The 14,982-nt window shown below is 37.9% G+C and overlaps 1 protein-coding gene across 5 annotated transcripts in view; it reads left to right on the forward strand.

Annotated features, from left to right (window-relative positions):
* LOC103044492 (CLK4-associating serine/arginine rich protein) overlaps positions 1–14,982 on the forward strand; it is a 61,092-nt gene that overhangs the window by 24,564 nt on the left and 21,546 nt on the right. For 3 of the 5 annotated variants that reach the window (XM_049483761.1, XM_049483763.1, XM_049483762.1), the window contains exons 5-15: positions 3,002–3,081; positions 4,185–4,269; positions 5,739–5,878; positions 6,904–7,000; positions 8,237–8,315; positions 8,488–8,561; positions 8,681–8,722; positions 10,211–10,393; positions 12,442–12,759; positions 13,161–13,343; positions 14,362–14,401. In XM_049483761.1, the coding sequence (XP_049339718.1) occupies positions 3,002–3,081; positions 4,185–4,269; positions 5,739–5,878; positions 6,904–7,000; positions 8,237–8,315; positions 8,488–8,561; positions 8,681–8,722; positions 10,211–10,393; positions 12,442–12,759; positions 13,161–13,343; positions 14,362–14,401 (1,321 nt within the window). Of the gene's footprint in view, positions 1–3,001; positions 3,082–4,184; positions 4,270–5,738; positions 5,879–6,903; positions 7,001–8,236; positions 8,316–8,487; positions 8,562–8,680; positions 8,723–10,210; positions 10,394–12,441; positions 12,760–13,160; positions 13,344–14,361; positions 14,406–14,982 lie in introns of all 5 variants that reach the window. The other 2 variants (XR_007440780.1, XM_049483764.1) reach the window with 1 other exon arrangement.

Raw genomic sequence — 14,982 nt, forward strand, 5'->3', positions numbered from 1 at the left:
TTTTTACACATTTTTCACGAACTGATTCAAACTCCTCCTAGAGTCTTTGTCATATTACCTCTAAATTTGGTGTGGATAGGCTCCAGACATACATGGTGATAAATTGCGAAGGAATAGTCGATAGCTGAAACAATGACGTAATGGCGGACAATTAATTTAATGGAGACGCAACACTAGACCAAAGTGAAACCATGACACGGTCATAAAACAGATGATTGAAAAATCATGAAACTTGGTAAAAACACAAGAGACATCATAAGACACGTTTTTAGTATTGGAATGATTGACTCCGCCCAACAGGAAGTCGGCCATTTTGAAATATGTGCATTTTACACACATTTTTTGCATACTTTGTCGAACTCCTCCTAGGGAATTTGTTGAATACTCTTGATATTTGTCAGCAAAAAACTACTACCATCCGTGATGATAAATTGCGAAGGAATAGTCGATATCTTAAACGAGGACGAAATGGCGGACAGTTGAATTGCTTGAGATGCCCCGTTAAAACAGGAAGTGAATACATTCTGGTGTTGGTAGGTGTTTGAGGAGGTTAAAAAGGATGAAAACTCTCAAAAATTTACAGGCCTGCTTGATTTAAGCAGTACTTTCATCTGAAATTAAAATTTCTTGTATACGTATTTCATTGGCTCTATAGCGCCACCTAGGTTTCAATGCATATTTGACATTACGGGAATGCTCAAAACCTCTTGAAAATTGACAGATTGCATAAGACCTAAAAACACTTTACAAATATTTTGACAATTTTTTCATGTATAGCTAGCAGACTCTACAGCGCCCCCTAATTGGTTCGTTTAATAAATTAGCTGTGGATGTGTCAAAATTTGTCTAATCTTCTCAACTTTTGGTAGGATCGTAGATAGTATGACCCTGCACATATTTGCAATTGGCTTGTATTAGCTCCGCCCCACAGGAAGTCGGCCATATTGGAATTTGTAATATTTTTACACATTTTTCACAAACTAATTTAAACTGCTCCTAAAGTCTTTGTCAGATTACCTCTTATTTCACTGTAAATGAACAACAGACATATTTGATGATAACTGCCAAAGGATTAGTTGATCGGTAAAACGGTGACCCAATGGCGAGCAATTGATTCACTAGAGACGCAACACTAAACCAAAGTGAAACCATGACACGGTCAGAAAACAGATTATTGAAAATTCATGAAACTTGGCAAAAACACAAAAGACATCATTACACACATTTTCAGCATTGGTAGGACTGACTCCGCCCAACAGGAAGTCGGCCATTTTGAAATATCTGCATTTTACATACATTTTTTTGTGTATGTTGTCAAACTACTCCTAGCAAATTTTGTTGAATTCTCTTGATATTTGGTAAAAATAAATATTGAACATATCTGATGATAAATTGTGAAGGAATAGTCGATATCTCAAACGAGGACGAAATGGCAGATGGTTGAATTTGTGAGATGCCACATCAAAACAGGAGGTGAAAACCTAGGTAATGCTAGGTGTTTTGAGGAGGTTATAATGAAGAAAAACTCACAAAATTTGACTGGCCTGCTTATCTAAGGCTGTTGTTTGATGTAGAATTAGAATTTCAAATACATGTATTTTAACAGCGCTAAAGCGCCACCTGTATTTTAAATGGATATTTCACATGTTTAACAGGATAGAAAACTCTTGAAAATTGGCACACTCAATAAGACCTTAAAATTACTTTTACCGGTTTCTCGGTTTGGCCCGGTACGATTTGCGCTGTTGTGCGAGGGCCCTACGTCCCCCTGTGACAGGGGGACAACTCGTTTTCTTTCTTTTTTTTCAGCGTTTCTTTTTTCGTGATTCATTGTTGTAAGGTTTTTTAAAAAGTTCATATATATTTAAACTGGTGCACTTATATTTAGCAATAGCAAAGTAACATACATTAAGGATTTTAAAATATATTTTCTAATTAGAAATAAAAGTGCAATTTGTAACTTATTGTCTAATACCAGCAAATCTCATTTTTTAATTAGTAATGCCTTTAAATTCTAAAGTATTCACAATTTATAAGTTGATGTTCTATAAAAGTGTATTTACATGTTAAAAGTTCTTATAACATCAAAACATAAACACTCAATGAATAAAATGATTCATATTATATCATTAGATTATTGTTGTGATTGTAGAAGCAGGTGTTTAGTGCTGTAGTTGGATTGTGGATGAGTTCTTTTTAACCTGTTGGGTGTTCAGCTAAGCTTTATTTTGTAAGAATTTACTTATTTTTAGCACAAATTACGGTGGATTTTAAATTGTACTTCTTTCTCTCATTTAATGATCTTAATATGAAAAAATAATGTTACTGTGAGTACCTCAGCCATGTGTTTCCCAGCAGGCAGTGGAGGATTTATATCTAAATTGTTCCTCAGTTTTGTGATTCTGTCTGTGTTCTTTGCACCTAGGAAATTATAGGGTCCTATTCTTCTTACAAAGAAATTATCCTGCGTTATTTTATTTTTTTAATCAAATTTCCTAAATTCTTTTTTTTAATTGTCTTTTAACATGCAAAGAACAAACAAACAAACAAAAACAACAGAGAAGGCAGATCAGGCATTTGACAAGGGTCTTCAAAGGGACATTTAAATGCTATACATATATTTATATTAAGTAGACAAAGAAGTAAAGGCAAATCATGTGAAGACACAAAACAAATGGAGGTCTAAAATGTGAATTTCCATTTATGAATCAATGAAGTAAATCAGCTCAGAGCCAGGTAGGATTTCCAGTTTCTCCAGTATGTTTTAAATCTTTTAGCTGATTGTCTTATTGAAACGTCATTTTCTCCATGACATAAATCTCCTGAACAATTTCAACCCAATCAGAAAGAGTTGGGGATTCTTTACTCAGCCACTTTTTAGTTATTGCTTTTTTACTACCTGCTAAAATCTCCTAAATTCTAATATATTAATGTTTAGTAAAGTGTAATGTTATAATTCTGTTTTATGTAAACTATGCTGACTTTAATGTTTCTACTGCAGCACCCCTGAGCAGGAGTCTGAAGAGAGAAAGTGTAATTATGAGCGATACAGGGGTCTGGTGCAGAATGACTTTGCAAACAGTGAGTAACAACTTAAAATACAATCTCTTTTAATAAACAACTAGCCAGATCAAATTTCTGGATATGCACAGCTTAGTAATGGCTCAATAGAAGGACAGTCACATCTTGGCTAATTATCACAAGTCTATCAAACGTTGTGAAAGAATAGATTTCAGTGGGAATGATTTCATTAAAACCTGTATGTTAGCTCATATCTCATAAGGACCATGCTGTCGTAATTAAAAATCAGTTTTATAGGACCTACAGTTAAACCTTGTGGGGCTCCACGAGATATGCTAAACTACCGTATTTTTCAGACTGTAGGTCGCACTTTAAATTTTTTTATTTTCTGAAAAATCATCAGTGCGTTTTATAATCCGGTGCTCCTTATTTATGAATTTAACCAGTCAGGTATTAAGGAAGTTTAGTGAAGTTCTCCAGCACTAAGGCTGGGTGCAGCAGCATAGGCATTAACCGCTAACCGCAGTGCTAGCTCTTTCGCCGTTCAGAGGCGAGTAAATTGGACTGTAATCTGCATGTTTAAGCTATGTGCGTCAAACTGCTAGCTGAAAGTGCAGGGCATCTACCGAAACACTCAGGGTTTCTCAGTCTTTCTCAGGGTTTCTTAAGTTCCGCTAGCGCTGAGGTTAGCGACTAATGCTAATGCTGCTGCACCCAGCCTTAGTGCTGGATAAAATTCACTGAAAACTCGTCCTTAGACAAAATATTGGAAATCAAGCTTACTGTAAATAAACAGTAGCGTTTTACTCTTTTATCCCAAATAAACAGTTTTAAGAATTACAGTTTTGTTTACTTAGGCACCTCCCCCAGCTTCCCCATTAGAAGGGAAATATGTCGACACCCTTGCTCACTTCGAAATAGGCATCCTCACTAGTGTCCCTTAAAGCTCCTTATAGTACTGTGCACCTTATGTATGAAAATAGACCAGAAAATAGACGTTCATTGATGGTGCGCCTTATAATTCCCTACACAAAAAATACGATTAATAGGTACCAAATCATTGGTATCATTGGTACAGCTGTGTCTTCATTAGAATTAATAACTGAATGATGAATCCAGGTGTTTAATTTGTTGATTAATTCGTAACGTCGTCCTGTTTGCAGTCTCTGAGGAGCAGTGTTTGTACCAGATCTACGTGGATGAGCTGTACGGTGGCCTGCAGAAACCAAACGAGGACGAGAAGAAAAAGTAAGTCCATTGTAATGTGATGGATTGATAAACTGTGTGTGCTTATATGTTCTGATTATAAGGCTGTATAAAAAATGACAGGTCCTTTTAAATGCAGTAGTGTTGGTAGTAATGCCAATAATAGGAATAATTAAATGACTAACCATTGCTATATTGAAGATGCAATGTTTATGCATAATTATAATAATAATAATTATTATTATTATTATTATTATTATTATGATTATGGTTATGATTGGTGAATGGGTTTGTGTACACTTATCTCTCCTGCTCTCTCACTTGTGCTGTCTTTCTCTTACTCGCGCTGTCTCTCCCTCTCTCTTATTCTGTCTCTAGCTCTCACACTGTTTTTCATTCACCTGCATTGTCTCTCCCTCTCTCGTTCTATCTCTGGTTCATTCACACTTTCTCTCCCTCTCTCGTTCTGTCTTTGGCTCGCTTTCTCCCTCTTTCAATCTGTCTCTGGCTCACTCGCACTGTCTCTCCCTCTCGCCCTCTCTCTCTCTCTCTCGTTCTGTTTCTCTTTCGCATGCGCTCTCTCTCTCTCTCTCTCTCTCTCTCTCTCTCTCTCTCTCTCTCGTTCTGTCTCCCTCTCACTCGCACTATCTGTCCCCCTCTCATTCTGTGTCTCGCTCACTAGCGCTGTCTCACCCTCTTTTGTTTTGTCTCTTACTCGCATTGTTTCTTACTCAATTGCGCTGTCTCTCCCTCTCTCGTTCTGTCTCTCGCTCATTCGCTCTGTCTCTCCGTCTCTCGTTCTGTCCCTGGCTCGCTGGTTCTCTCTCCCTCTTTCATTCTGTCTCTCGATCATTTGCGCTATCTGTCAATTACTGTCGCACTGTCTCATTCACACTGTTTCTACCTCTGGTTCTGTCTCTCGCTGTCTAGCGTTGTCTCTCCCTCTTGTTCTGTCTCACTCAAACAAAATGAAGCATTTAGCCGAAAGATTTATTTCAGTAGTGCTGTTCTAATCATACATTTTCCTCAGCAGTGCTATTCTAATCATACGTTTACCACAGCACTGCTATTATTATTCTTCTATTTAACAGATTATTTAAAGTAACATCCACCTTATTCAGTCGGATAGGAATTGTATTCGAAATGGCCTCTATTGGACAACTCCAATTGAGGCATATACAAGGACGTGTTCTGTTCTAAATGAGCTATTAGTCGGAATATTAACTGATTATCTGGCAGCATGTAAACGTGGCTATTAAAACTGATTACCCCATGTAAACTCATTAATTAGATTACTGACAATCTCTGCAGTTCTTTTCTGCGGTATCAGATTATTAAGAGCATATAAACACACCCATTGACACGTATGGACACCTAAATCTAGAATATTTATAGCTTCAGTCTATAAGTCTATATTTTTATGTTGTAGCATGTTTGTGTTTGCATGAATGTGAGTAAAGAACATCAGATGTAGATGTAGTTAAAGATGTTTTGCTTTTTTCTTTGTTTAGGCTTGCAGAAAAGAAGGCTCAGATCGGCTACACGTACGAGGACAGCACCGTGACTGAATCTGATGCACAGTCGGACAAAGGAGACGAGGACAACTCTGAGAACAGCGAGTCTGAGGAGGACGAGGTCATCCCTGATATAGGTGTGTCTCATATTTTGCTTGTTTTTTTTTCTTCTCACTCAGTTTGTTTGCAGTATGAGGACAGAGTAACACATTTTCATTGGATTCTTTTTTATTTCTGTTTATAAATATGGGTTAATCTACAGTTACAGTAGATACGGCACATACACCACTAGTGTAACCTGTTGTACCCATACTGAAAAGTCCAAATTTCCAGACCAAACAATTTACTTTTTTTTTTTTTTTTTTTTTTTTTTTTTTTTTTTTTTTTTTTTGGCGCACTATAAGTCGCACTTATCCTTTAATTTTCCTAAAAATCTTTAGTTTAGTTCTCCAGCACTGAGACTGGAGCAGTATTAGCATTACCCACTAACCGTGGTAGCTCTTTCGTCGTTCTAAGGGGAGTATATCGGACTGTAGCCTGCTGCTAACCCCGGCTGGCACTGCTGGAGAAGCATTAGCATTAGCCGCTAACCTCACTATGTCTTTCGTAGTTCAGATGGGAGTATATCAGACTGTAGCCTGCTGCTAACCCTGACTAGCACTGCTGGAGCAGCATTAGCATTAGTCACTAAGCACGATATCAGACTGTAGCCTGCTGCTAACCAAGGCTAGCATCTGGTGCAGCATTAGCATTAGCTGCTAACCATGCTAGCTCTTTTGTCATTCAGATGGTAGTATATCAGACTGTAGTCTGCATGTTTACTGTGTTAAAACAAGCTACATGGGACGAACCGCTAGCTAATATCGCTCTAGTTTACCGGAACACTCAGGGTTCCTCAGTTTAGCGTTATCAGGCGGCAATAGCCGCTAATGCTAATGCTTCAGCCTTAGTGCTGGAGAAATTCAGGAATCTAAGATTACTGTAAATGAACAAAGGCACTATACTCACCCAAATAAAACAGTTTTTAGTAGGGTACATCTGTGTAGATTAACATCCAGCGCTCATTTGACTTTAACAGTTTTACATTTAATTTTATTTTAATTTTTAATGTCTAACTTTTAACTGTCCTTTGTGCTTTGTTTTTACTCTGTTTGTTCTGTAGATGTTGAAGTGGATGTTGATGAACTGAATCCAGAGCAGGTGTTGGACCTGAACAAGATGGCCACACCTTACGGCATGGCGGAGGGAGATTTTGTCTGGTGTGTTTTTCATCAGCTTTTGTCTAAATCAGCATTTTACACACCTGTTAATTAGGGATGCACCAAACTAATTTTTTTGGACAAAACCAAACAAAATGAAACATTTTGCTGAAGATCGAAGCATATTTTTGTTGCATTTACCTTCCCAGTGCAATTCTGACCGTACTTTTACATCAATCCTGCTTTTCTAATTATACATTTACCTCAGTACTGCTGTTCTAAACATACATTTACCTCAGTACTACTATTTAAGTGTACATTTACCTTAGCCCTGCTATTCTAATTGTACATTTACCTTAGCCTTGCTATTCCAATTATATATTTACCTCAGCAGTGCTATTCTTATCATACATTTAGCTCAGCAGTGTTCTAATCATAGGTTTACCTTAGCAGTTCTGTTCTTATTATACATTTACCTCAACACTGCTGTTCTAATCAGAATATTAGCTTCAATAGTACTGTTCTAAACATGCATTTACCTCAGCCCTGCTATTCTAATTGTACATTTACCTTAGCCCTGCTATTCCAATAGGACATTTACCTCAGCAGTGCTATTCTAATCATACATTTAGCTCAGCAGTGTTACTATTCTAATTATACATTTACCTAAACACTGCTATTCTAATCAGGCAATTATCTTAGCACTGCTGTTCTAAACATACATTTACCTCAGCACTGCTATTCTACTCTTACATTTATCTCAGCAATGCTGTTCTAATTATGAGTTTACCTCAGCTTTGCTGTTCTAATCAGACGTTTACCTCAGCAGTTCTGGTCTTTAATATACATTTATCTCAGCAGTTCTGTTCTTATTATACATTGACCTCAACACTGCTGTTCTAATCAGAATATTAACATCAATAGTACTGTTCTAAACATACATTTCCCTCAGTACTGCTATTCTAATCATACATTTACCTCAGCAGTGCTATTCTAATTATATATTTAACTTAGTACACCTATTCTAATCATGAATTAATTTCACACATGCATTTTTTTGGCATTTTCAGCAGACCAGTTTTAGTTGCCAAATATTCGGTGCATCCCTTCTGTTAATTGATTAAGTAGACTTTGCATCAGTGAAATAAGGTGCGTTAGAGGAGCAGTTGCTCTGAAATGTGCAGTGCACCAAGACAGGAAGCTAATCTAAATTATTGATGACAGATAGATATAATGGAGGGAAAATGCAACCGAGCATCTGTGGCTAGCTGAATAACCGACACGTCTTTGTGGCAGGATGTTGAGAAAGGACAAGGAGGAAGTGGAGGCCATAAAACATGCCAAAGCGCTGGAGGCCGAGAAGGCCATGTACTCGGTGAGAACTGGACCGGTTACTGTGTTATAGAGTGACTGTTGAGGCCCCTTTTAGTAGTTTATGTTTATATATAATATATGTGTGGTTGGCATGTGATCATTGGGTGTTAGATTGTATCTCTCTTTTTGTGTGTGTGTGTGTGTGTGTGTGTGTGTGTGTGTGTGTGTCTCAGGGCCGGCGCTCCCGCAGACAGAGGCGAGAGTTTCGGGAGAAGTATATGAAAGGCAGGCAGATCAGCCCACCCAGGTAAAGCATTACCACCTCATCATACCAAACATCAAAGAGATCTACAGCACTTTGATGTGTTCTGATGTGATTTTCTAATATTTGTTGGTTTATTCCATCCATTCATTCATTCATTTCAGTTATGCCAGAAGAGACAGTCCAACCTATGACCCCTACAAACGGTGAGTGCTTCTGACCTTCTGCTCATCTGTTCTAATAATAACACAATCTGACGTCTGTTCAGATATTTTTCTTAGTTGTACTTTTAGTTGTAGTACCAAAGAAAGATGAGTAAAAGGGGGCGTGAACCATTGTCTAAGCAAAGAGGTGTTCTCGGTCTGGATCTACTGAATCATGGTCCTGTTCTTCTGCAGTGTGAAACACTTTTCTAGATAATTCCAACTTTCAGATCAAGTACAGGAAGCCGAGTCAGGGCGTGTTCACACCTGTAGTTAAAGTGAAAGTTTCTATGATCCAGATCAGCTGATGAGTTCATTTGTGTTTATTTGGAGCTTCAGTTTCTCCCTCTGTTTGGTTTGGTTTCACACAGGCATAAAAACCTAAACGCACCAAAATGCGCACCAATAAACCACGCCAGCACATCAGAGTCTCCTCTGATTGGTCAGAGCTGTCTGGAGCGGGAGCAAGACAGTAAATATAGTGAGAAGATTCTGTGTTTTAGCATCTATATCTGTATATCTGTATCTATAGCAGTGTGAAGCTGCTTTAACACTGAACACTGAAAATTTACCACTGCGCTTTTGAACAGTGTTTTCAAAGGGACAAGCAGCGCAGATGTGCACGTAGTAACTGTGTGAGTCAGCCAGCTGTGAGCAGTGAATGCTGCACATACTGCGCTCATTGTGTTAACAGCATGGAGCAGCAGAGACAGCTTTTGTTTAGCGTTATTTGGCTAATATATCAGATTAAACTGCGTGTTATCAGCAGATTAGCTTAAATAAAAGGAGTAGATTTGATAGCTGGTAGCTATAACGTATTGGTTTCCAAGGTGGTTGCTAGGGTGTTGCTACGTAGTTGCTAGATCAGCGCCAAGACATTGCTTGATGGTTTACGTAAATTAACAGTACTTGCCACGGAATTACAGCATTTTTATTATTCAATGTCAATTCATTATTATTTACAACATTCATTAAAATCTAGGGTACCACTTTGAAATAAGACTACCTTTATAAAGGGTTTATAAATGGTTTACAATTAGTTTATTAATGGTTACTAATTAGGTTGTAAATGCCTTAAAAATCATTAACAATCAGTTATAACACATATGTAGAAAGGACAACAGTATAGATGGCTGTGGGTTCACTATTTGGCAAACAACAGGTCATTGTTGCCCTTTCTACGTATGTGTTATAACTGAGTATTAATGATTTTTAAGGCATTTACAACCTTATTAGTAACCATTAATAATACTACTAATTGTAAACCATTTATAAACCCTTTATAAAGAGAGTCTTATTTTAAAGTGGTACCAAATGTAGTAATGATTAATAATGTTTAACTTACTGTTATAAGCACTAATATTTGGGACTCTTATTGTGAAGTGTTACCAATTGTGCTTTAAATCATTAATTAAAGAATTTCCTTATCTGATTAATGTCATTCTTCTTTTTTCTTCTTATTTTTCTCTTCATCCTCATCCCGTCTTTCAGGCCCCAGTCAGAGTCGAGCTCAGAGTCCCGCTCTCGCTCCCGAACTCCAGGAAACGATAAGATCACCTTCATCACCAGCTTCGGGGGCAGCGACGAGGAGGGCGCCGCTCCACCACAAGCCCCGTCAGCTGCACAGTCCAGCCACGCTCCCTCCAACCCTGCAGGTCATAGCAGGGGCTCCCGGTCGGTAACTTGCACTTCCTGCTCTCCCCCTGGCTTTTCGTTGGATGTTTTCTCCTGTCATTCATATCTGTGTGTTGATTTCTGAGTAATATCTCACAGACAGTCACAGGAACTGTAGCAGAGCTTTAATAAAGCAGGGAATAATCAGAGCACAGATACATAATTCTATAATTTCTGCCCCAGAATAAAGGAATAATTCAGCATTTTGTGACCTGACCTCTGTGTATCTTCAGGATTTTTAGTTAGTGCTGGGCGATGTGACCTCAGATCAATATCACGATTAACCCTTTTAGACCCTGCATTCTTTATAGTGGAAATCATGTTTTTATTTATTTATTTATTTATTTATTTATTTTTAAATGTTTTGTTGCACAAAACACTATTAACTCTATTTGAGAGCCGATGTTTATCAGAATAGACCCTGAAGCAGCCAATAAACAAGTGTATAAACCAATGAAACAGTAGCTTGGCCCCGCCCACTGCACTGGAAAAACTGTAGAACTAACATCTAATTTTTTTCTAATTTACACTGATTCAGAACACTTTTATTTATGAAATACAAAAAAAAAATATTACACACAGGCTTCCAATACAAAGAAAATAAATAAATAATTTAAAATTTTAGTTAGTTCAGTTTATTTGCTGTATAAATTATTTAGTAAAATATTAGCCTTTTTTTCTGTGCATTTCAAAAAAACAATGGTATTCTTACATGTTATTCCCATAACAGGAAATAATTCAGGTCTGAATGTGTTAATTGTTTGCTTTCTCTCGATAAATGATGATAAATGACTCTAGTAAGCAATATGTTTCAGTATTTATTTGTAATACAAATAGCACAGCTGCTGTGTATACTGTAAATAAACATATAATATAAAATAATATTTTTTCTGCATAGTAAATGAATAGTGAAGTGATCTATCAGATTATGAAGGAACACATAAGGAATCGTGTAGTAGCTTAAAAAAAGTGTTAAACAAACCAAATTACTCTGTGAAGAAGCTTTTACAAACTTGTGGTTTCTGAAGCTGGTAACTCTGATAAACCTATCCTGTACAACAGAGAACTCTTGCTCCTCCTTTCCTGTTGCTGTCCTGATGAGGGCCAGTTCCATCATAATTTTTTTTTTTTTTTTTTTTACTGAAATTGAGGATACTTTCAAAGCTTTTGAAATTCTTCTTTTCAGATTGACCAACTTTCATTATTTCTTTTAAGTATTTATTTTCTTTATTTAGTTTAGTATTTGTTGTTTCTCATAACCTGGATTAGAACATTACTCAAATATTCACTATTCACTGTATACCTGTAACTCTACCTCTTCACTACTTTACTTTAACTGATGCTCTCAAACACTTTATTAAGAGACAAGAAATTCAAGTAATTAACTCTTGATGAGTTCAGCACAGCTGTTAACTGAAAGCCTGAATTCCAGGTGACTCTACCTCGTAAAACTGACTGAGAAAATCCAGCAGAGATGTAAGTGTAGAATATAAAACATATTCTGGTTTGTTTAACACTTTTTTTTGTTTGCTAAATAAATACGGTTTTCTTTATAGTTTGAATGAGTTTTGACTGTTATTGTATTTCGCCTCGTTTACAGTATAAGAATATATTGTGATATATTGAATTGTATGACCTGTATCGTGATTTGTATCATATCCTCAAGTTCTTGCCAAAATTTTGCTCTAATAATTATGTAAAATAAGAGGTTCTGAAGGTCAGTTTCAATTAATTTAGTTCGGTTAATTTCCCAGACCTTACTTTAGCATGCTTCCACAGTTTCTGTGATACAGATTAGGCTGAAAATGCTGAAATATTCTTTTAAAACCTGGGTTAAAACCTAAAAAACACAGTTTTGGAGATTTGGGAAAATCACACCTTCCTACTGCACTTCTGTCCAGACTAAGCCAAGCTGATGCCCAGTATGCCAGCCTGTAGCTTTAGCGTTAGCATTTGTCGGTCGTGGTTTGTAGTGAGCAAGAGTTTGGGCTCTATCAGCATCTCCATCCATAATGACATCGCGTGTTGGTATTTTTGTCTCTATCCAGCAGGAGGCGCTCTTCCTCCAGCCGCTCCTCGTATTCCTCACGCTCTTCCTCACGCCGTTCCTCCCGTTCGTCTTCCCGGTCCCGGAGGAGTCGGCGAGGACGCAGCGGCAGGGACAGGGACAGCCGCGGCCGCCGGTCGCGTTCCCGGTCACGCTCGCGCCGACGCTCGGACTCCAGGTCACGGCAGCGTAGAGGCGGCAGCAACTCTAGGAGACGCTACGAATACACACGCTCCAGATCCACAGACCGGGACAGAGACAGGGACAGAGACCGGGACAGGGACAGGGGGAGGAACTACACAGCACGCAGACGATCCAGGTAATCTAGGAAACTGTTAAAGAGACAATAAACCCTAATCGTGGTCATTTCCAACCATCTGCCCTTCTTTTTGCCCCGTTTCTAAACCCATACATCACCCAATTCCCAAACCAAACTACTTTCTTCCCTCTATTCCATAGTTTTAAGGCTATTTTAAGTTTTACTGCTATCTCTGTTTTCGTATGTGTGTTAAAATGCAGATTCTACATGTTAATATCAGTTTCCCCTGTGATGACCACACTGTATTAATGCACTTTACACTCAACACCTTAACCTGTGAGGAGTTAACCGCAGGCAGGCTGGTGTTTCCTCAGGCCTCAGGAAGGTACATTAAAGCAGGGAAATGAAGTCACTCTGCTTTCTCTGCTGTTCCTCAAGCCCCAACTGCTCTCCGTCCTCAGGTCTCGATCTCGCTCTCGCTCAGCTGACCGCAGTCGCCAAGGTGGGCGGAGTTCTGGTTACAGGAGGGGAGGAGTCAGCAGCAGCCCGAGCCCCTCCCGCTCACTTCCTGCCAGCAGCAGCCCCTCCCCTTCCTCCCGATCAGCCCAGCCCGCCGCCAATGCTCTTTCTGACAAGCTGAGAAAGTGAGTCCAGTAAAAGTATAAAATACATTAGTTACTGAATGCATTAGAAACACTGTAAATAACTGCATGTTGCACAGATTATACCAAATGCATCTTCTGTTTTATTTTTATTTTATTTTCTTCATTTACTTTCTTTAAAATCTTTATTTTAGCTATTTTTTTTACTATTTCTCTATTTCTTTGTGTTTATATTTTATTATTCTAGAGAAAAAAGAGAAAGAGAAAGAAAATAGAAACTGTGAAAGAAAAGAGAGAGAAAGAAAGAGAGAAATTGAGAGAGAGAGAGGAAGAGAGGGAAACATTGTACATAACTGCATGTAGCACAGATTATACTTCCATCACTTACTTTCTTTATAATCTTAGTGTTATTTTAGCTACTTAATTTTTTACTTCTTCATTTCTGTGTTCATATTTTGTTTATCAAGAAAAAGAAAAAGGAGAGAGCGAAAGAAAAAAGAAAGACAAGAAAGATAGAGAAAGAGAAAGAAAGAGAGTGGGAAAAGCACTGTAAAAACCTGCATGTTGCATAGATTTTCTATTTTACTTTTATTTTATTTCATTTCCATCACTTACTTTCTTATAAAGATTGATTGATTGATTGATTTATTGATTCAAATACATTTATGAAGGGCCTTCAGTAGAGGGGATAGAGGTTAAATAAAATTATATCACAATATGTAAAGACATTTCATGGCCCTGATTAGCAAGGTGGGGCACAACATGTGTAATAATGCCCTGCTAAGTGCAGTTCAGCCACTGATCTAGTCTTAGTCTCTGTTAAACGCTAAATCCACCGGAGATCCTATTTAAACCTATAGTTACTCACACACAGCGGTGGGTAGAGTCCAGGTCCAGAAAGTAAAAATCCACTCCAACTCATACACCACCACCATGCTAATCAGTGCTAATCACTGCAAGTATACACTACAAATAAAACAGAAGGACTACAGTCTGTAATTACAAAACTACAAAGTTAAATAATCTCTTACAATTCTTCTTCTCTGTTTTTTGTTTTCAGGCCTGACACTCCGGGTGGTAAAGAGACGGGAGCTGCCAAAGTCAGTAAGAATTTGATATAGCTGGTTTTGTTGCTAAAGGCTACGCCTCCCTCCCTCCTGACAGGCTGATGCAGTTGTCAATAAGTCTGAGGCTCCGCCCACCTCATTCAATCCTGGCTCTCATGATGTGATTTGTAATGTCCTTTTGATTGGCTGTTTCCATGGTGATCTGCTCACTTCTGAGAATGCAGTGGTGATTTCTGAACCTGTCTAACCCTCGTTTAGTGAGTGTGTGAATGAGAGAGAAAGAGAAAGAGAGAAAGAAGAAAGAAAGAGGATGAGAGAGAGAAAAAAAGAATGCAAGAGAAAGAAAAGGAAAGAAAAATAGAGGAGGAAAGAAAGAAACAAGGAGAGAGAGAAGGCAAGAAAAAAGAGAACAAGAGAAAGAAAAGAGAAAGAAAGAAAAGGTAAGAGGGGAACGAAAAAGAGATAAAGAAAATGTAAGACCAAAGAAGGAAAAAGAGAGAGAGAAAGAAAGAAGAACAAGAGAAAGAAAAGGGAAATAAAGAAAAAGTAAGGGGGGGTGAAAGAGAGAGAAAGAAAATGTAAGACCAAAGAAAGAAAGAAAAATGGAGAAAGAA

Source organism: Astyanax mexicanus, chromosome 9, assembly GCF_023375975.1.
Source record: "Astyanax mexicanus isolate ESR-SI-001 chromosome 9, AstMex3_surface, whole genome shotgun sequence".
In the NCBI taxonomy this organism is placed as follows: domain Eukaryota; kingdom Metazoa; phylum Chordata; class Actinopteri; order Characiformes; family Acestrorhamphidae; genus Astyanax; species Astyanax mexicanus.